At 42.1% G+C, this 21531-nt stretch overlaps 1 protein-coding gene across 1 annotated transcript in view; it reads left to right on the top strand.

Annotated features, from left to right (window-relative positions):
- The window catches only part of DBF4 (DBF4 zinc finger), a gene marked incomplete at its 5' end in the record, with an annotated part of 387026 nt that overhangs the window by 69439 nt on the left and 296056 nt on the right, over positions 1-21531 (top strand). Inside the window, 2 exon segments of the mRNA XM_053713992.1 lie at positions 3661-3737; positions 4105-4135. Of these exon segments, the coding sequence (XP_053569967.1) occupies positions 3661-3737; positions 4105-4135 (108 nt within the window).

The following is a 21531-nucleotide window of genomic DNA, read 5'->3' as shown; positions in this document are numbered from 1 at the left end:
GTGCAGTTAAAATATTTTTCTAGGGATGGAATTTGCTAGAAAATGCTGCTTACACCGAAGTAATGTAAGTTAAGCCTTAAATGCAGTGATAGCTACTGGTATCAGGCTTATTAATAGAGATGCATACTCTTATAAAAATGTAATATAAAACGTTTGCTGGCATGTTAATCGTTTTTATATATGTTTGGTGACAAAACTTATTGGGGCCTAGTTTTTTTTCCACATGGCTGGTTTGATTTCTGCCTAGAGACAGTTTCCTGAAGCTTTCCACTGTTGCAATATGAGTGGGAAGGGCCTATTTTAGTGCTTTTCTGTGCAGCTAAAAATACTGACAGAGACATTCAGCTTCCCTCTGCATGATACAGGACATCTCTGAAGGGCTCAAAAGGCTTCAAAGTCGTGTTTGAGGAGGGTAACAATCACAGTAGACTGTGGCAGTTGTTGTGACTGTGTTTAAAAAACGTTTTTGTCATTTATTATTCTGTTTTTGTTATTAAGGGGTTAATCATCCATTTGCAAGTGGGTGCAATGCTCTGCTGACTTGTTACATACACTGTAAAATTTTGTTAGTGTAACTGCCTTTTTTCACTGTTATTTCAAATTTTGTCAAAATTTGTTTCTCTTAAAGGCACAGTAATGTTTTTTATATTGCTTGTTAACTTGCTTTAAAGTGTTTTCCAAGCTTGCTAGTCTCATTGCTAGTCTGTACAAACATGTCTGAAACAGAGGATACTTGTTCATTATGTTTGAAAGCCATGGTGGAGCCCCATAGGAGAATGTGTACTAAATGTATTGATTTCACCTTAAACAGTAAAGATCAGTCTTTATCTATAAAAGAATTGTCACCAGAGGGGTCTGTCGAGGGGGAAGTTATGCCGACTAACTCTCCCCACGTGTCGGACCCTTCGCCTCCCGCTCAAGGGACGCACGCTAATATGGCGCCAAGTACATCAGGGACGCCCATAGCAATTACTTTGCAGGACATGGCTGCAATCATGAATAATACCCTGTCAGAGGTATTATCCAGATTCCCTGAATTGAGAGGCAAGCGCGATAGCTCTGGGGTTAGATGAGATACAGAGCGCGTAGATGCTGTAAGAGCCATGTCTGATACTGCGTCACAATATGCAGAACCTGAGGACGGAGAGCTTCAGTCTGTGGGTGACGTCTCTGATTCGGGGAGACCTGATTCAGAGATTTCTAATTTTTAAATTTAAGCTTGAGAACCTCCGTGTATTGCTTGGGGAGGTATTAGCTGCTCTGAATGACTGTGACACAATTGCAGTGCCAGAGAAATTGTGTAGGCTGGATAAATACTATGCAGTGCCGGTGAGTACTGATGTTTTTCCAATACCTAAAAGGCTTACAGAAATTATTAGTAAGGAGTGGGATAGGCCCGGTGTACCCTTTTCCCCACCTCCTATATTTAGAATTTTTTTTCCAATAGATGCCACTACACGGGACTTATGGCAGACTGTCCCTAAGGTGGAGGGAGCAGTTTCTACTTTAGCAAAGAGTACCACTATCCCGGTTGAGGACAGTTGTGCTTTTTCAGATCCAATGGATAAAAAATTAGAGGGTTACCTTAAGAAAATGTAGTTCCCTAGCGATGTTAGAAGTCTCAAAAATAATTTGCTGGGCAGAGTACCACTCTTGCCACCTGTCAGCAATCCATATCCCAGGCGTGGAGAACTGGGAGGCGGATTTTCTAAGTCGTCAGACTTTCCATCCGGGGGAGTGGGAACTCCATCCTGAGGTGTTTGCTCAGTTGATTCATCGTTGGGGCAAACCAGAGTTGGATCTCATGGCGTCTCGCCAGAACGCCAAGCTTCCTTGTTACGGATCCAGGTCCAGGGACCCAGAAGCGACGCTGATAGATGCTCTAGCAGCGCCTTGGTTCTTCAACCTGGCTTAGGTGTTTCCACCGTTTCCTCTGCTCCCTCGACTGATTGCCAAAATCAAACAGGAGAGAGCATCGGTGATTCTAATAGCGCCTGCGTGGCCACGCAGGACCTGGTATGCAGACCTAGTGGACATGTCATCCTTTCCACCATGGACTCTGCCTCTAAGATAGGACCTTCTAATACAAGGTCCTTTCAATCATCCAAATCTAATTTCTCTGAGACTGACTGCATGGAGATTGAATGCTTGATTCTATCAAAGCGTGGCTTCTCCGAGTCAGTCATTGATACCTTAATACAGGCACGAAAGCCTGTTACCAGGAAAATCTATCACAAGATATGGCGTACATATCTTTACTGGTGTGAATCCAAGAATTACTCATGGAGTAAGGTTAGGATTCCTAGGATATTGTCCTTTCTCCAAGAGGGTTTGGACAAAGGATTATCAGCTAGTTCCTTAAAGGGACAGATTTCTGCTCTGTCTATTCTTTTGCACATGCGTCTGGCAGAGGTTCCAGACGTCCAGGCATTTTGTCAGGCTTTGGTTAGAATTAAGCCTGTGTTTAAACCTGTTGCTCCCCCATGGAGCTTAAACTTGGTTCTTAAAGTTCTTCAAGGAGTTCCGTTTGAACCCCTTCATTCCATTGATATTAAGCTTTTATCTTGGAAAGTTCTGTTTTTGATGGCTATTTCCTCGGCTCGGAGAGTCTCTGAGCTATCTGCCTTACAATGTGATTCTCCTTATCTGATTTTTCATGCAGATAAGGTAGTTCTGCGTACCAAACCTGGGTTTTTACCTAAGGTGGTTTCTAACAAGAATATCAATCAAGAGATTGTTGTTCCATCATTGTGTCCTAATCCTTCAAAGAAGGAACGTCTTTTACATAATCTGGACGTAGTCCGTGCCTTGAAGTTTTACTTACAAGCTACTAAAGATTTTCGTCAAATATCTTCCCTGTTTGTCGATTATTCTGGACAGAGGAGAGGTCAAAAAGCTTCGGCAACCTCTTTCCTTTTGGCTTCGGAGTATTATACGCCTAGCCTATGAGACTGCTGGACAGCAGCCCCCTGAAAGAATTACAGCTCATTCTACTAGAGCTGTGGCTTCCACCTGGGCCTTTTAAAAATGAGGCCTCTGTTGAACAGATTTGCAAGGCTGCGACTTGGTCTTCGCTTCACACTTTTTCAAAATTTTACAAATTTGATAATTTTGCTTCTTCAGAGGCTGTTTTTGGGAGAAAGGTTCTTCAGGCAGTGGTTCCTTCCGCTTAATCCCTGCCTTGTCCCTCCCATCATCCGTGTACTTTAGCTTTGGTATTGGTATCCCATAAGTAATGGATGATCCGTGGACTGGATACACTTAACAAGAGAAAACATAATTTATGCTTACCTGATAAATTTATTTCTCTTGTAGTGTATCCAGTCCACGGCCCGCCCTGTCATTTTAAGGCAGGTCTAAAATTGAATTAAACTACAGTCACCACTGCACCCTATGGTTTCTCCTTTCTCGTCTTGTTTCGGTCGAATGACTGTATATGGCAGTTAGGGGAGGAGCTATATAGCAGCTCTGCTGTGGGTGATCCTCTTGCAACTTCCTGTTGGGAAGGAGAATATCCCATAAGTAATGGATGATCCGTGGACTGGATACACCACAAGAGAAATAAATTTATCAGGTAAGCATAAATTATGTTTTTGTTTGTTTCTTTAATTATAACTGCTTATGGGAGCTTTTAACTGAAAATAAACTGCTCTGTTGCAGAAGCAAAACTTTACATAGAACAGAAGAAAAGGGGACTGCAGGATGTCAAAAAATCTGAATCATCCGTCAAGCCACTGGTAAATATTTTTTTTTCTTTTAATTTGTATTAGAAATGTCTAGCACCAAAAGTGCTGTTTTTAGCAATTTTTTTGTTTGTGATAAAATATAGGCAATCTTGCATCTCCGACCGCCTTTATTTTTTTTTGTTTAATTTTACACAAGTTCATAATTTTAACCTGGGCCCAACTATTGCCACTGACCACAAAAAGTCTCCAGACAATAAGATTTTAAAGAATGAAGTCTGCAAGTCTATTTTGATAGATTCATCATGTTGAAATAAAATCTTTAAAATGCATTCTGGCTTTTTACTTTAAAAAAAAAAAAAAAAAATTGCTGAAGTTAAAATGAGAAATTTAAATTACTTATGTTTTTGTTTCTGAACAGAGTAAACGCCCTGTGCGACGGAAAGCAAAACGTAAGTGCTTGCATGTGTAGTTAATTAAGACTATTGTAGTTTTTTGCAGTAAATACTGTAGTTAACGTTTCTTAGTTTTAGGTGGTGGTTACTAATTTTACTTATGTCCTATCTTGAAGTAGATAGAAATGTAACAGGACTTAAAGGGACAGTATACACACAAAAAACACATGTGCTAACTAAAAAAAAAAGGGTTTGAGGGGGTGGAGCTAGCGCCTGACAAGAGGGACCGCAAAATAAACGAGCTCAAGTTCAACGTGCCCATTATAGCAGGTTAGTGGGGCAGAAGTCTGGAATAACGGAATCCTGAGTGACCCGATTAGGCTCTGGAACTATCGGAGACCTGACCAGACACTCTGAAAGCCGGATACACCATCTGTGAAACAACACTCTCCTGTGACACAGATTGTGGCCTACCCGCAGCCCAGAGCCTGGGTTGTGGAGTGCTGCTAGCCTTTGGCCACAACACAGCAACTGAGTCGGGATCCCAATTCTCTCGACAACCCCAATATTGTAACCTGCAGGACCTACTGGGTGAGCTCAAGGCTTTCTTGATTGAACAAGAATGGATAGTTTGTGAGAGGATCAATAGAATCCTACTAGGCCCAAATACACTACACGTGTGAAAATGCATCTGCAGACCGCAAATGGTGGTTTCACTAGTGTCTTTCTGCACTGCAAAAAGATCAAACACCTACCTTGGTGGAATATGACACAAATTGCGCTAATCAGCAACCTATACCTACATGTGGCATAGATACCCCTTTTGTGGAGCCGAACTGTGACCTTGCTGAACTACAGGGGTTGCAAGACATTTTGGAATCCTCCCTGGCGACTTCACAGCTTATTGCCGATTGTGCATCGGAGCTGCCTTTAACAGTATGGCCCGTGACCGAACTTACAGATCAGAGGTATCTGCATTCAGAGGGAGTCTGGGAGGCTGGTGTCCACGGTGACGTGGCGCCAGGGAGGTTGGGCGCAGACAGAGGTCGTCTGAAACTTACCACAGTTTTGATGGCTTTCATACAGGCTGCTGAAGCGCACCCTCCTACCCTGGACTGCCAGTTATGGGGTTCAAGATATACCACATAGTGCTAACACTGCCTGGTTACCATCCTAGATTTAGAGTAGGTTAATAGTATTTTACTTTCTAACCAGAGAGACGCTGCAGCTGTATACAGGTCCTGACAGAGCCCTCTCTGAAGTTTTGAACTTTCCTACTTTAATTGGTCAATAGTGATGAGCCTGCAAAATGAGGACTTAAGGTCTGAAGGATTTTTCCTGTAATAACCGCATGGCTAATCTTATGTACTCCAACTAGTCGCCTCCTTAGGTTATTCGGTTTCAAATATCATATATAGTATACCAGGGGTTATTTTTTTATTCTTTTTATGTATATATATTTTTACTCCTGCCTTGATAAGGCGACTCCTATGTGACTTAATATTTCTGTTTTGGTTAGTCATTTGTTGTGTTACGGTTGCATTGAGCGGGGGCTCTGGTGTCTGCGGCCAGGAGAGCAGGGCCCATTATATCACTGTGGCTCTTGGCAGGACATGGTCCACATCTGTTGATAAATCCATTTTACAATCTGCTTTATTTCACTTATTTGAACAGCATGTTCTGCTTATGAGTTTTAGCCACATGCTTATTTTAGATTGCCCTGGCTCTCCTTCAAGAAAACCTAAGAACAGTAAGTTAATGTATATATTCAATGGTACTCTACTAGATAGGGGGCGCCCTTGAAACTATACACATAAATTGTAGACTGTTACCTAGTCAAATATTAGCAAGAAGATATATTCTAACCCAAATTTTTTTGAGATATCAAGACAACAATTGGATAACACAATGAATATGACCAAGTATATATTACAATAAAATTGAGTACAATATCACCAAAAAAATGGTTAATTTCACTGTTTGTAAAGAGCAAATAGTCTCTTGATATATAGATGGTAGTAGATACTGGCAGCAATCTGTGGAGGATCCGGCCTGGATCCCAGGACAGCAATCTAAAAATAGAAGAAGAGACAGATGCGCCACATGGCCCAATATTGTTTGTTCCAAAAGATGTATGTAATGGTGGTGTGTTAGATTACACTCACATGTATTGAAGCACTCCAAATAGTGCAGTAGGAGCAGTCTGGGATCTATAACAGTCACCCAGCAGACCGACCTCTTGGAAGAGATAGATGTTCTGTGATGTGAAATACAAAAAGACACAAAGGTGCCTATATGGCCTAGTACAGTTTAAACCATGGAGCATGCAATATGAGTGGTATGATATATACTCACATTTGTTGTAGCATCTCCAATGATGCCAATAGAGCAGGAAGGGATCAATACAGTCACCCAACAGACTTATACAAGGCAAACAGCATGTACCAAATCTCCAGGAGGTCCAATGGGCCAAAGTATTGGTCCAAAAATACAGTGCAGCAAGTGTTTTTATAAAAAGTAATCAACTTTACTTTATTAAAATAAATTAAAAGCAAGCGACGCGTTTTTCAGCAACAGGCTCTTTCATCAGGCAAAGGATAAGCCTCTTTTAAAGTCCTAAAGTAACTTTTACAATTTAAAAGTGCTGTTTACTATAACTTTTCTAGTTACAGAGGCCCAAAAGTGGCCTGTGCCGGTTATATAGATGCCTTTTGCTATCCTGCCCACAGTACATAGGGTAAACAATATTTATTTTACAAAGATATGACGAGTCCACGGATTTCATCCTTACTTGTGGGATATTAACCTCCTGCTAATAGCAAGTGGCAAAGAGCACCACAGCAGAGCTGTATATATAGCCCCTCCCCTTCCCCTCCACCCTCAGTCATTCTCTTTGCCTGTGTTATACTAGGAAGACATGATAAAGTGAGGTGTTTTAGTTTCTTCAATCAAGAAGTTTTTTTTATTTTAAATGGTACCGGTGCGTACTATTTTCCTCGGGGGGATATGGAAGAAGATTTCTGCCCTGAGGTTTGATGATCTTAGCATTTGTAACTAAGATCCACGCTAGTTCCCACAAGACTTCTGAAGGTAACCATGAGACATCTTCAGTGTGGAGACCGGTTTCATGCTACAAGCAGCATTAAGGTATGTGCAGCCTTTTTTCTGAGGGGACTTGGTGTATCAGAACTGGCTGGCATTATTTCTCTGTATGGGAATGGGGTAAGCAGTAAAACCTATTTTAATATGAGGGGTGTTACTGGAGTCCCTATTTTAAATTTATCATTAGTTGATATTTGAGCATTATGTGACATGGGAGACAATATAAAAAAACTATGTTTTAGGTTTATTTTTGGCACTTAAAACGTATTGGTTTTATGCTTGAGGGTTATATTGTGTGTGTATTTTTACTTTAGTGCAAAACTGCATTTCCATGTGGTGTTGTTGGGCCTACTCTGACTTTTGACCTTAAGGGGCGGAGCCTATTTTGGTGCAATTTCTTCAGGCTTAGCAGCAGCAAACAGTAACTCGGTGGCTCCTGGACTGTGTAGCTGGTCTGAAGGGTTGGAAACTTGATTCGAAGTACCCTGGGGGCAGGTAGGTGCAGAGGAACAGTTCACTTGTTCCACAGACAAGGGTTCCTTTCTTGGGAACTCTGATAGACTCGGTAGCCATGAAAGTATTTCTGACGGAGGTCAGAAAATCAAAGATTTTGAATGCTTGCCGAGCACTTCTGTCCATTCCTCGGCCATCAGTGGCTCAGTGTATGGAGGTAATTGGATTAATTGTAGCGGCAATGGACATAGTTCAGTTTGCTCGCTTTCATCTCGGACCACTGCAACTGTGCATGCTCGCTCAGTGGAATGGGGATTATGCAGATTTATCTCCAAAGATAATTCTGGATCAAGAGACCAGAAACTCTCTCTTCTTTGGTGGTTGTCGCCAGATCATCTGTCCCAGGGTACTTGTTTCCGCAGACCCTCGTGGGTGATAGTGACAACAGATGCCAGCCTTCTGGGCTGGGGTGCAGTTTGGAACTCCCTGAAGGCTCAGGGTGTTTGGGCTCAGGTGGAGTCTCTACTTCCAATCAATATTTTGGAACTGAGAGCAATATTCAATGCGCTTCAGGCGTGGCCTCAGTTGGCTTCGGCCAAATTCATCAGATTCCAGTCGGACAACATAACTACTGTGGCATATGTCAATCATCAGGGGGGAACAAGGAGTTCCTTAGCGATGATAGAAGTATCCAAGATAATCAGTTCGGTAGAGGCCCACTCTTGTCATCTGTCAGCGATCTACATCCCAGAGGTAGAGAACTGGGAAGCAGATTTCTAAGTCGTCAGACTTTTCATCCGAGGGAGTGGGAACTTCACCCGGAGGTATTTGCCTCATTGATTCTCAGATGGGGCAGACCGGAATTGGATTTGATGGCATCTTGTCAGAATGCCAAGCTTCCAAGATACGGATCCCGGTCAAGGGATCCTCAGGCCGAACTTGGTTTTTCAGCCTAGCTTATGTGTTTCGGCCGTTTCCTCTCCTCCCACGCGTGATTGCTCGAATCAAACAGGAGAGAGCTTCAGTGGTCCTGATAGCGCCTGCTTGGCCACGCAGGACTTGGTATGCGGATCTAGTGGACATGTCCTCTCTGCCACCGTGGAAACTTCTGTTGAGACAGGACCTTCTCATTCAAGGTCCTTTCCAACATCCAAATCTAATTTCTCTGCAAATGACTGCGTGGAGATTGAACGCTTGATTTTATCGAAGCGAGGATTCTGATTCAGTTATCAATAGTTTGATACAGGCTAGAAAGCCTGTCACTAGAAAGATCTATCATAATATATGGCGTAAATATCTTTATTGGTGTGAATCCAAGGGTTACTCATGGAGTAAAGTTGGGATTCCTAGGATTTTGTCTTTTCTCCAAGAAGGATTGGAGAAAGGGCTATCAGCAAGTTCCTTAAAAGGACAAATTTCAGCTTTGTCAATTCTGTTTCACAAACGTTTGGCAAATGTATCAGATGTTCAGTCTTTTTGTCAGGCTCTATCTAGAATTAAGCCTGTATTTAGACCTATTACTCCTCCCTGGCGTTTGAATTTAGTTCTTCGAGTTCTGCAAGGAGTTCCGTTTGAACCTATGCATTCCATAGATATTAAACTATTATCTTGGAAAGTTCTGTTTTTGGTTGCTATTTCTTCTGCTTGAAGAGTTTCTGAGCTTTCAGCATTACAGTGTGATTCGCCTTATCTCATATTTCATTCTGATAAGGTGGTTTTACGTACCAAACCTGGGTTCCTTCCTAAGGTTGTTTCGAATAAGAATATTAACCAGGAAATTGTTGTTCCTTCCTTGTGTCCTAATCCTCCTTCTAAGAAGGAGCGTCTGTTACATAACTTGGACGTGGTCCGTGCCTTAAACTTTTACTTACAGACAACTAAGGATTTCCATCAATCATCTTCATTATTCATTGTTTATTCTGGAAAGCGTAGGGGTCAGAAAGCTACGGCTACCTCTCTCTTTCTTTTTGGCTGAGAAGTATCATCCGCCTGGCATAGGAGACTGCTGGACAGCAGCCTCCTGAATGAATTACGGCTCATTCTACTAGGGCTGTGGCTTCCACATGGTCTTTTAAAAACGATGCATCTGTGGAACAGATTTGTAAGACTTGGTCGTCCCTTCACACTTTTTCCAAATTTTCCAAATTTGATACTTTTGCTTCTTGTGAGGCTATCTTTGGGAGAAAGGTTCTTCAAGCAGTGGTGCCTTCCGTTTAGGTTCCTGTCTTGTCCCTCCCTTTCATCAGTGTCCTATTGCTTTGGTTATGGTTTCCCACAAGTAAGGATGAAATCCGTGGACTCGTCATATCTTTGTAAAAGAAAAGTAAATTTATGCTTACCTGATAAATTACTTTCTTTTACGATATGAAGAGTCCACGGCCCTCCCTGTTATTTAAAGACAGGTTTATTTTATTTTTGGAAAACTTCGGTCACCTCTGCACCTTTTTAGCCTTTCCTTTTCTCTTCCTATAACCTTCGGCCGAATGACTGAGGGTGGAGGGGAAGGAGAGGGGCTATATATACAGCTCTGCTGTGGTGCTCTTTGCCACTTGCTGTTAGCAGGAGGTTAATATCCCACAAGGAAGGATGAAATCCGTGGATTAGTCATCGTAAAAGAAAGTAATTTATCAGGTAAGCATAAATTTAGTTTTACAGAGGCTTAAAAGGGGCTTGTGTGAGGTAAATAGATATCTCTTATTTATTTTTAAGACACGATGAGTCCACGGATCATCTTCATTACTTATAGGATATTCACCTCCTGGTCAGCGGGAGGAGGCAAAGAGCACCACAGCAGAGCTGTTAAATAGCTCCTCCCTTCCCTCCCACCCCAGTCATTCTCTTTGCCTAAGTTAATGCTAGGAAGAGGTAAAGTTAGGTGTTACAAAAGATTCTTCAATCAAGTGTTAATTATTTTTAAAGTAATGCAAGATTGTGCTGCTTTGTTCTAGGGTGTAGCCGTAGTCCATATCGGTCTCATCAGTAGAGCTTTTGGTGGCTTTAGAGCAATGGGAACTTGTGGGACATAATTCTCACTGCACCTCCCATACATTTATGCTGCCCTTATCCTGATGGCCTAAGCAAACTTAACTCAGGCTTTATCATTTTCCACAGGGCTATGGGAGGGAAAGGACTTCTTAAACCTGCTGGACTGTCCTACTGTCGGACAGTATTAGAGGTAAGTGCTGACTTTTTTTTATTCTGGGAAGCATTAAACTCAGAGGAAAGTGGGCACTTTTTTATTTTATTGCTGGTAACATATATGGCTCAGACAAGGGGCTCTTTATGTTGAGACACCAAGCTCTCTTATTTGGAGGGTATTAGACAGCCATAAGTACAGGCACTGGAGGCCGGGAGTTATGCTCAATCTTTAACTATGGTGGTTTATCCCTTACGGTTTATTTAAACATATAAGCTGATCGGGTAATGAGTTATTTATGTAACGCCCACGATGGGTGGGGCTGTCGATTCCGCTCGCTTCTCCTTAGCTGCGCAGTTTTCAGCTGTTCTAGCGTAGCATGGACGTCTGCACATCGTGGCTCTAAAACCGCATGGTTTCCTACTCATTAAGCAAGCAGTTATAGCGCTAGTGTGGTCCTGAAAATCCGGATTGTTTCAGCTCTAAAAAAAATAAGACCAGGGAGTGAGTCCGGTTGGCAGGTAGGCGCCTCAGCAGAGTTGCTGAGCTGTAAGGTTGTCTGAATTTTACCTTATTTAGCTGATGGGGTACGTTTTCCATAATGCAGTAAAATAGTTACCTTTTAAAATTTAAAGACACAGTAACGGTTATGTAATCAATTTTTTTGGAATATAAAGTAATTTGATGACCTTCTAACCTTTTTTTGGAGCACTTTTTCTTAATGTAGTAAATAGTTACCGTTTAAATTTTAAAGAGACAGTAACGTTTTATTGTTAATAAAAAAAATTTGGGTAAAAGAAATTTTATATTACATTGTCATCTTATTGTGCTTCAGTATGGACATAGGAGCCGTGCAAAATGTTACTTGCTCCATGTGTTTGGATGCAAATGTGGAACCACCAATCCCTTTCTGTCATTCATGTATTGAGAGGGCTTTATGTTATAGAGAGGATTTTTCATGAGCAAAATTTTTCAGAAGCGGATGCTTCTCGGGAGTCTAATGACGAGATTCAGAGTATGCCACAGCTTTCTCCCCAAGCGTCCCAAACTTTAACGCCTGCGCAAGCAGTGCCCTGTACTTCTGCTCTAGCGTCTGCTGGAGTTACCTTACAAGACATAGCTGCGCTTATGTCTTCCACAATTTCTGATGCGTTGTCTGCTGTTCCAATGCTACAAGGCAAACGCAAGAGGAAAGACAAACATGCAGTCAGTGAGGTTTCTGATGCAATGGTGGCAATGTCGGATGTGCTCTCCCAGGGAACTGAGATGGAGGGTATGGAGGTTCCATCGTAAGGCGAAATTTCAGACTCAGAAAGTTCTTTGCCTTTGACTGATTCAGAGGTTGTATCTTTCAGGTTTAAACTAGAACACCTCCTCCTGTTACTCAGGGAGGTTTTGGTTACTTTAGATGACTGTGATTCCACAGTAGTGGTCGCTCCTGCGAAGTCGAGTAAATTGGACAAATATTTCGAAGTTCCTTCTTACTCAGACGTTTTTCCAGTGCCAAAGCGAGCTTCGTTGATTGTTTCTAAGGAATGGGAGAGACCAGGTATTCCCTTCTCTCCCTCTCCAATTTTCAATAAGATGTTTCCAATAGCTGACTTTCATGGAGGCTTGGCAAACGGTTCCTAAGGTGGAAGGGGCTATTTCCACCTTAGCCAAGCGAACTACTATTCCCATTGAGGATAGTTGTGCTTTTAAAGATCCCATGGACAAGAAGTTGGAGGGTCTACTTAAAAAGATTTATGTTCACCAAGGTCTTCTATTACAGCCAGCTGCGTGCATTGCTACTGTCACTAGTGCGGCAGCATATTGGTTTGCTCTGTCCGAGTCTCTCAGGACTGAGACTTCCTTAGAGGAGATCCAAGATAGGATTAAAGCTCTGAAGTTAGCTAATGCTTTTTTTACGGACGCTTCTCTGCAAATTACTAAATTGGCAGCTAAGACCTCTGGGTTATCTATCCTAGCCCGCAGAGCCTTGTGGTTAAATCCTTGGTCTGCGGACGTGTCATCTAAGTCTAAGCTTCTAGCGATTCCTTACAAGGGGAAGACCTTGTTTGGACCTGGCCTGACGGAAATTATCTCTATCACGGGAGGTAAGGGTCATCTCCTTCCTCAGGATAAGAGAAACAAACAAAAAGGACGACAGAGTAATTTTCGTTCCTTTCGGAATTTCAAGGGAAATTCTTCCTTTTCCTCCGCTAAGCAGGAACAATCTAAACCCACATGGAGACCCAACCAGTCTTGGAACAAGGGTAAACAATCCAAGAAGCCTGCTGTTGAATCTAAAACAGCATGAAAGGCATGCCCCCGATCCATGACCTGATCTAGTAGGGGGCAGACTTTCCTTCTTCGTTCAGGTTCGGGACGTTCTGGATCCCTGGACAGTAGAAATAGTGTCTCAGGGATACAGATTGGAGTTCCAAAATTTTCCTCCCAGAGGCAGGTTTCTTCTTTCAAGATTATCTGCAGACCAGATAAATTGTGTAAGAGAATTCTCCTCCCTGGGAGTGATTGTTCCCGTTCCAGTACAGGAACAGGGGCAGGGTTTTTATTCAAATCTGTGGTTCCAAAAAAGGAGGGGACCTTCAGACCTATCTTAGACCTCAAGAGTCTAAACAAGTTTCTCAGGGTTTCGTCATTCAAGATGGAAACTATTTGTACCATTCTTCCATTGGTCCAGGAGGGTCAGTGTCATATTCCTGTAGCTTTAAGAACTAAGACCAAGCCACTCCTTCACCTCCCTTTAAAGGTGTGTTCAGTACACCTGTGCTTTGCTTGATAATTGAAGTTTGTAGTTCCCACTCTGCTTCAAGCTCTAAAGCTAAAATCTACAGATCCTGCGTTTGTACCTGTTGAAAGAAATCCTTGTTGTCATCTCTCCAGCTTCTAAACCTAAGAAGCATTTCCTGCCGCTTTACACTTCAAGAAAAAGACTTTGGCAGCAACTCTTGCAATTCTGTGTTATCTCTGCAGTCTGATTTTCCGGCCAGCTCCGTTACTGAGTGTTTACATCAACCAGGAAATAAGAACAGCTTCCCTGCTGTGATCCGTTTGGACTCAGTGCCAACTTAGCTCTCTGCAGATCTAAACTCACTCGCAAGTATCATTAATTTTATATACAATTGTCTCAAGCTGTATATATTGATATCCAAAGTTCTGCTGTCATACAAACTGTTAAAGTACTTACACCTGGTTAAATCTGGCTCTTCCCTTCTCTCTGTATCACACACTTTGCCTGCTGTAACCTGATACCTCTTGCTATATGGACACTGCAGACTGCAAAGCAGTTTCTCACTTCTAAGCTAAACTAAAAAGAGACTTTGCTATACAAATCTGCTTTTCTCATACAAGTACCAATAAGCTGCTTGTTTGCTGCCTTCTATCTTTAAAGAACACAACTCTTTACAATTGTGTAAAACATACAAAGGCTACACTTCATCTGTTTTATTCACTTTATTTTGATTCTGTAAAGTGTTATAAAAAGAACTTATACTAAGTAAATCAGCTATCTCCCTTGGTAATAACCTTTTGTATAAGCCTGTTTCACTTAAGGTTCTTTGGGAATAGCCACATTATACATGCTTATAACAGTCAGTTTATGACGACAGTGGATTTAAAGGATGCATATCTACATGTTCCTATCCACAGAGATCATCACAGGTTCCTGAGGTTTGCTTTTCTAGAAAAACACTTCCAGTTCGTGGCTCTTCCTTTCTGTCTGGCCACGGCCCCCAGAATTTTCACCAAAGTTCTGGGGTCTCTACTGGCGGTTCTAAGGCCACGGGGCATTGAGGATGGTGCCTTATCTGGACGATATACTAATCCAGGCGCCATCTTTTCAACAAGCAAGATCTCATACCGACGTAGTGCTATCCTTTCTGAGAGCTCACGGGTGGAAGGTAAATCTGGAAAAGAGTTCCTTAATCCCGAATACAAGGGTGACTTTCTTGGGAACTCTAATCAATTTTATATCTATGAGTATTTTTCTGACAGAAGTCTGGAAATCAAAGATTCTCGATACCTGTCGAGCCCTTCAGTCCACTCCTCGGCCGTCAGTGGCCCAGTGCATGGAAGTAATCGGACTGATGGTGACGGCAATGGACATCATCCCGTTTGCTCGGTTCCACCTCAGACCTCTGCAGTTAAACATGCTCAGGCAGTGGAATGGAGATTATGCAGACTTGTCTCCTCGAATACACTGGAACAGGAGACAAGGGACTCACGTCACTGGTGGTTGTCTCTGGATCATCTATCCCAGGGAACCTGCTTTCGCAGACTGTCCTGGGTGATTGTGACAACAGATACCAGCCTTCTAGGGTGGGGAGCTGTCCGGGGTTCCCTAAAGGCTCAGGGAGTGTGGACTCAGGTGGAGACTGTTCTTCCTATAAACATCCTGGAACTAAGAGCGATCTTCAATGCTCTTCTGGCCTGGCCTCAGTTAGCCTCGGCCCAGTTTATCAGATTCCAGTTGGACAACATAACTTCAGTGGCTTGCATAAATCATCAGGGAGGAACGAGAGGAGTTCCTTAGCGATGACCGAGATAACCAAGATATTTCGCTGGGCGGAGGCCTATTCTTGCTATCTGTCGGTGATCCACATCCCAAGGGTGGACAACTGGGAGGCGGACTTTCTGAGCAGGCAGACTTTTCATCCGGGAGAGTGGGAACTCCACCCGGAAGTGTTCTCCAGCCTGATTCTCAAATGGGGTCGGCCGGAGTTAGATCTCATGGCATCTCGACAGAATGCCAAGATACGGGTCGAGGTCCAGGGATCCCCAGGCGGAACTGATAGATTCTCTGGCGGTTCCTTGGTCCTTCAGCCTTGCATACCTATTTCCTCCGTTTGCGCTTCTTCCTCGGGTCATTGCTCGAATCAAACAGGAGAGGGCGTTGGTGATTCTTATTGCTCCGGCTTGGCCTCGCAGGATTTGGTATGCAGATCTGGTGGAAATGTCCTCTCTGCCACCTTGGAGACTTCTGTTGAGGAAGGACCTTCTGATTCAAAGACCATTCCTTCACCCAAATCTAGTTTCTCTGAAGCTGACTGCTTGGAGGTTGAACGCTTAATTTTATCCAATCTGGGGTTTTCTGAATCGGTCATAGAGACCATGATTCAGGCTCGTAAGCCTGTGACTAGAAAAATTTACCATAAAATTTGGCGTAAATACCTTTATTGGTGTGAATCAAAGGGCTACTCATGGAGTAGAGTTAGGATTCCTAGAATTTTGTCCTTTCTCCAAGAGGGTTTATCGACGAGTTCCCTAAAGAGTCAAATCTCGGCCTTATCTATTTTGTTACACAAACGTCTGGCGGATGTCCCAGATGTACAATCATTTTGTCAGGCCTTGGTCAGGATCAAGCCTGTGTTCAAACCAGTTACTCCTCCATGGAGTCTGAATTTAGTTCTAAAAGTTCTTCAAGGGGCTCCGTTTGAGCCTATGCATTCCTTAGATATTAAGTTATCTTGGAAAGTTTTATTTCTTGTTGCTATTTCTTCAGCTCGTAGAGTGTCTGAGCTTTCGGCATTGCAATATACTTCTCCTTACCTTATTTTCCATTCAGATAAGGTAGTTTTACGTACTAAACTAGGTTTTCTTCCTAAGGTTGTTTCAGATAGGAACATTAATCAGGAGATTGTTGTTCCTTCTTTGTGTCCTAATCCTTCTTCTCAGAAAGAATGTCTTTTGCACAATATGGACGTGGTCCATGCTTTAAAGTTTTTTACTTACAAGCGACTAAGGACTTTCATCAGTCCTCTTCTTTGTTTGTAATTTTCTCTGGAAAATGTAAGGGTCAGAAAGCTACGGCTACCTCTTTCCTTTTGGCTGAAGAGTATCATCCGTTTTGCATATGAGACTGCCGGATAGCAGCCTCCTGATAGTTACGGCTCATTCCACTAGGGCTGTTGCTTCCTCATGGTCATTCAAAAATTAAGCTTCTGTGGAACAGATTTGCAAGGCTGCAATTTGGTCCTCTCTTCACACTTTTGCCTCGGCTGAGGCCGCTTTTGGGAGAAAGGTTCTTCAAGCAGTGGTGCCTTCCGTTTAGGTTCCCTGTCTTGTCCCTCCCTTATCTGTGTACTCTAGCTTGGGTATTGAATCCCATAAGTAATGAAGATGATCCATGGACTCATTGTGTCTTAAAAAAGAAAAGAAAATTTATGCTTACCTGATAAATTTGTTTCTTTTTAGACTCGATGAGTCCACGGCCCGCCCTGTTCTTTTAGACAGGATGTTAATTATTATAAATTTCAGACACCTCTGCACCTTGGCTTTTCCTTTCTCTTCCTAACTTCGGTCGAATGACTGGAGTGGGAGGGAAGGGAGGAGCTATTTAACAGCTCTGCTGTGGTGCTCTTTGCCTCCTCCTGCTGACCAGGAGGTGAATATCCCATAAGTAATGAAGATGATCCGTGGACTCATCGTGTCTAAAGAGAAACTAATTTATCAGGTAAGCATACATTTTCTTTTTGTTTAGGATATATAGTGTTTCTAATGCAGAGGTCTAAAAGCAGCTTCAGCGAGCTGAATAGATACCATTTGTTATTCTGAAAGGTTTTCACCCCCCCATACTTAGATTTATTGTGGATAGGGGTGACTAACCCTCCACAATCTTAGGCAGAGTTAAGTAGCCTCTGCCCAAACTTTTTCCTAACAGCTTCATATTCTCAGAGGTCCAAAAGTGGCCATGTTTTCCTGGACACTTATGAGTTACACATGCTGCAGGGTGTGCAGGTAGGAATATGAAGTGCTTTCCAGGGTCACTATTTTAGTGCTGTCTAGCAACACAATGCATGATTCCCTCTGTACACCCTGCAGCATGTATAACGCATAAGTGTCCAGGAAATCATGGCCGACGTGGCAACCCTAGGCCTGTACCATATCCCTCCTATTGAGTTACTTTAAAAAGTCTGGAAGTCCAAAAGTGGCTCCAAGTGTGTGGGGGATAGACATTGTTCTACAGTTAATGGAAAAAATGAGGTAACATCTTCTGTCCTGTGTTGCTTTTATGTCAACCACCGGTGTAATATTTTCCATATGTTTAGTTTGTTAGATCCATGTATTGAATACTACTTACTGTGTGCGTATCTTTGTATGTGACTCATTGTTGTTTAAAACATACTCCAGTAATGTTTTGTTTTTATTTTATTTTGATTGAACCTCACAGTTCATTCTGGGGTACCATTGTTTTACTTTTATGTCCGTCACATACTGAAAGTGTAAATTACTTGTATTGAATTCAGTTATTCCTATGAATGTTGCAATTTTTGTATGATTACCTAAATAAAAATTATTTGGGGGAAAAAAAAAGGGATTGAAGTAGACAAACTTTGTAATTGAAATGCATTAGCTATTTCTTTCATGTAATTGGCAAGAGTCCATGAGCTAGTGACGTATGGGATATACAATCCTACCAGGAGGGGCAAAGTTTCCCAAACCTCAAAATGCCTATAAATACACCCCTCACCACACCCACAATTCAGTTTTACAAACTTTGCCTCCTATGGAGGTGAAGTAAATTTGTGCTTGATTTTCTTCTGTGATATGCGTTTCTCAGCATTTTGAAGCCCGATTCCTCTCAGAGTACAGTGAATGTCAGAGGGACGTGAAGGGAGTATCACCTATTGAATTCTATGGTTTTCCACGCGGGAAATATTTTCATAGGTTTTCTGTTATCGGTCGTAGATATTCATCTCCTACATCCCTTTTCAGATCAACGATATACTCTCATATTCCATTGCCTCTACTGATAACTGTTTCAGAACTGGTTTGGCTATCTGCTATATGTGGATGGGTGTCTTTTGCTAAGTATGTTTCTTTCATGTAATTAGCAAGAGTCCATGAGCTAGTGACGTATGGGATATACATTCCTACCAGGAGGGGCAAAGTTTCCCAAACCTTAAAATGCCTATAAATACACCCCTCACCACACCCACAAATCAGTTTTACAAACTTTGCCTCCTATGGAGGTGGTGAAGTAAGTTTGTGCTAGATTCTACGTTGATATGCGCTCCGCAGCAGGTTGGAGCCCGGTTTTCCTCTCAGCGTGCAGTGAATGTCAGAGGGATGTGAGGAGAGTATTGCCTATTTGAATGCAATGATCTCCTTCTACGGGGTCTATTTCATAGGTTCTCTGTTATCGGTCGTAGAGATTAATCTCTTACCTCCCTTTTCAGATCAACGATATACTCTTATATATACCATTACCTCTGCTGATTTTCGTTTCAGTACTGGTTTGGCTTTCTACAAACATGTAGATGAGTGTCCTGGGGTAAGTAAATCTTATTTTCTGTGACACTCTAAGCTATGGTTGGGCACTTTTTTATAAAGTTCTAAATATATGTATTCAAACATTTATTTGCCTTGACTCAGGATGTTCAACATTCCTTATTTTCAGACAGTCAGTTTCATATTTGGGATAATGCATTTGAATCAATTATTTTTTTCTTACCTTAAAAAAATTTGACTTTTTCCCTGTGGGCTGTTAGGCTCGCGGGGGCTGAAAATGCTTCATTTTATTACGTCATTCTGTCGCTGACTTTTTTGGCGCAAAAAATCTTATCTGTTTCCGGCGTCATACGTGTCGCCGGAAGTTGCGTCATTTTTTTGACGTTCTTTTGCGCCAAAAATGTCGGCGTTCCGGATGTGGCGTCATTTTTGGCGCCAAAAGCATTTAGCCGCCAAATAATGTGGGCGTCTTATTTTGGCGCTAAAAAATATGGGCGTCGCTTTTGTCTCCACATTATTTAAGTCTCATTTCTTCTGTTATGTGTGATCAGTCCACGGGTCATCATTACTTCTGGGATATAACTCCTCCCCAACAGGAAATGCAAGAGGATTCACCCAGCAGAGCTGCATATAGCTCCTCCCCTCTACGTCAGTCCCAGTCATTCTCTTGCACCCAACGACTAGATAGGATGTGTGAGAGGACTATGGTGATTATACTTAGTTTTTATGACTTCAATCAAAAGTTTGTTATTTTAAAATAGCACCGGAGCGTGTTATTACTTCTCTGGCAGAGTTTGAGGAAGAATCTGACAGAGATTTTTTACTATGATTTTAACCGGAGTCGTTAAGATCATATTGCTGTTCTCGACCATCTGAGGGAGGTAAAGGCTTCAGATCAGGGGACAGCGGGCAGATGAATCTGCATTGAGGTATGTGGCAGTTTTTATTTTCTGAATGGAATTGATGAGAAAAGCCTGCCATACCGTTAAGATGACATGTATGTATACACTTCAGTATTCTGGGGATGGTATTTCACCGGAACTACTGTGTTAAGGTCACTAATCCTTTTAATAACTATTCTCATGTTAAACGTTTTTGCTGGAATGTAGAATCGTTTACATTGCTGAGGTACTGTGTGAATAAATGTTTGGGCATTATTTTCCACTTGGCAGTTTTTTGCTTTAATTGTGACAGTTTCGTTTCTCTTCACTGCTGTGTGGGAGAGGGAGGGGCCGTTTTTGGCGCTCTTTGCTACGCATCAAAAAATTCCAGTCAGCTACTTTTATATGTCCTGCATGATCCGGTTCATTTCTGACAGATCTCAGGGGTCTTCAAACTTCTTTGAAGGGAGGTAAATTCTCTCAGCAGAGCTGTGAGAATTCTTATAGTGACTGTGTATAAAAAACGTTGTTTTGTTTTCTTATGTACAAATTTAATTAGTGTTGTTTTTTACTAATGGGAACAAACCTTTGCTAAAAGTTGTGTTGTTTTAAAATTTGATGCAATAACTGTTTTTCAGTTCATTATTTCAACTGTCATTTAATCGTTAGTACCTCTTTGAGGCACAGTACGTTTTTTGCTAAAAAAGATTATAACCAAGTTGTAAGTTTTTTTGCTAGTGTGTTAAACATGTCTGACTCAGAGGAAGATATCTGTGTCATTTGTTCCAATGCCAAGGTGGAGCCCAATAGAAATTTATGTACTAACTGTATTGATGCTACTTTAAATAAAAGTCAATCTGTACAATGTGAACAAATTTCACCAAACAGCGAGGGGAGAGTTATGCCGACTAACTCGCCTCACGCGACAGTACCTGCATCTCCCGCCCGGGAGGTGCGTGATATCTTGGCGCCTAGTACATCTGGGCGGCCATTACAGATAACATTACAAGATATGGCTACTGTTATGACTGAAGTTTTGTCTAAATTACCTGAACTAAGAGGCAAGCGTGATCACTCTGGGGTGAGAACAGAGTGCGCTGACAATGCTAGGGCCATGTCTGATACTGCGTCACAGCTCGCAGAGCATGAGGACGGAGAGCTTCATTCTGTGGGTGACGGTTCTGATCCAAACAGATTGGACTCAGATATTTCAAATTTTAAATTTAAATTGGAGAACCTCCGTGTACTACTAGGGGAGGTCTTAGCAGCTCTCAACGATTGTAACACTGTTGCAATACCAGAGAAACTGTGTAGGTTGGATAAATACTTTGCGGGTACCGGCGAGTACTGACGTTTTTCCTATACCTAAGAGACTAACTGAAATTGTTACTAAGGAGTGGGATAGACCCGGTGTGCCGTTCTCACCCCCTCCAATATTTAGAAAGATGTTTCCAATAGACGCCACCACTCGGGACTTATGGCAAACGGTCCCCAAGGTGGAGGGAGCAGTTTCTACTTTAGCTAAGCGTACCACTATCCCGGTGGAGGATAGCTGTGCTTTCTCAGATCCAATGGATAAAAAATTAGAGGGTTACCTTAAGAAAATGTTTGTTCAACAAGGTTTTATATTACAACCCCTTGCATGTATC

Source organism: Bombina bombina, chromosome 5, assembly GCF_027579735.1.
Source record: "Bombina bombina isolate aBomBom1 chromosome 5, aBomBom1.pri, whole genome shotgun sequence".
NCBI classification, from domain to species: domain Eukaryota; kingdom Metazoa; phylum Chordata; class Amphibia; order Anura; family Bombinatoridae; genus Bombina; species Bombina bombina.
The sequence above is the reverse complement of the archived record's forward strand: the minus strand, read 5'-3'. Positions and strand labels throughout refer to the sequence as shown.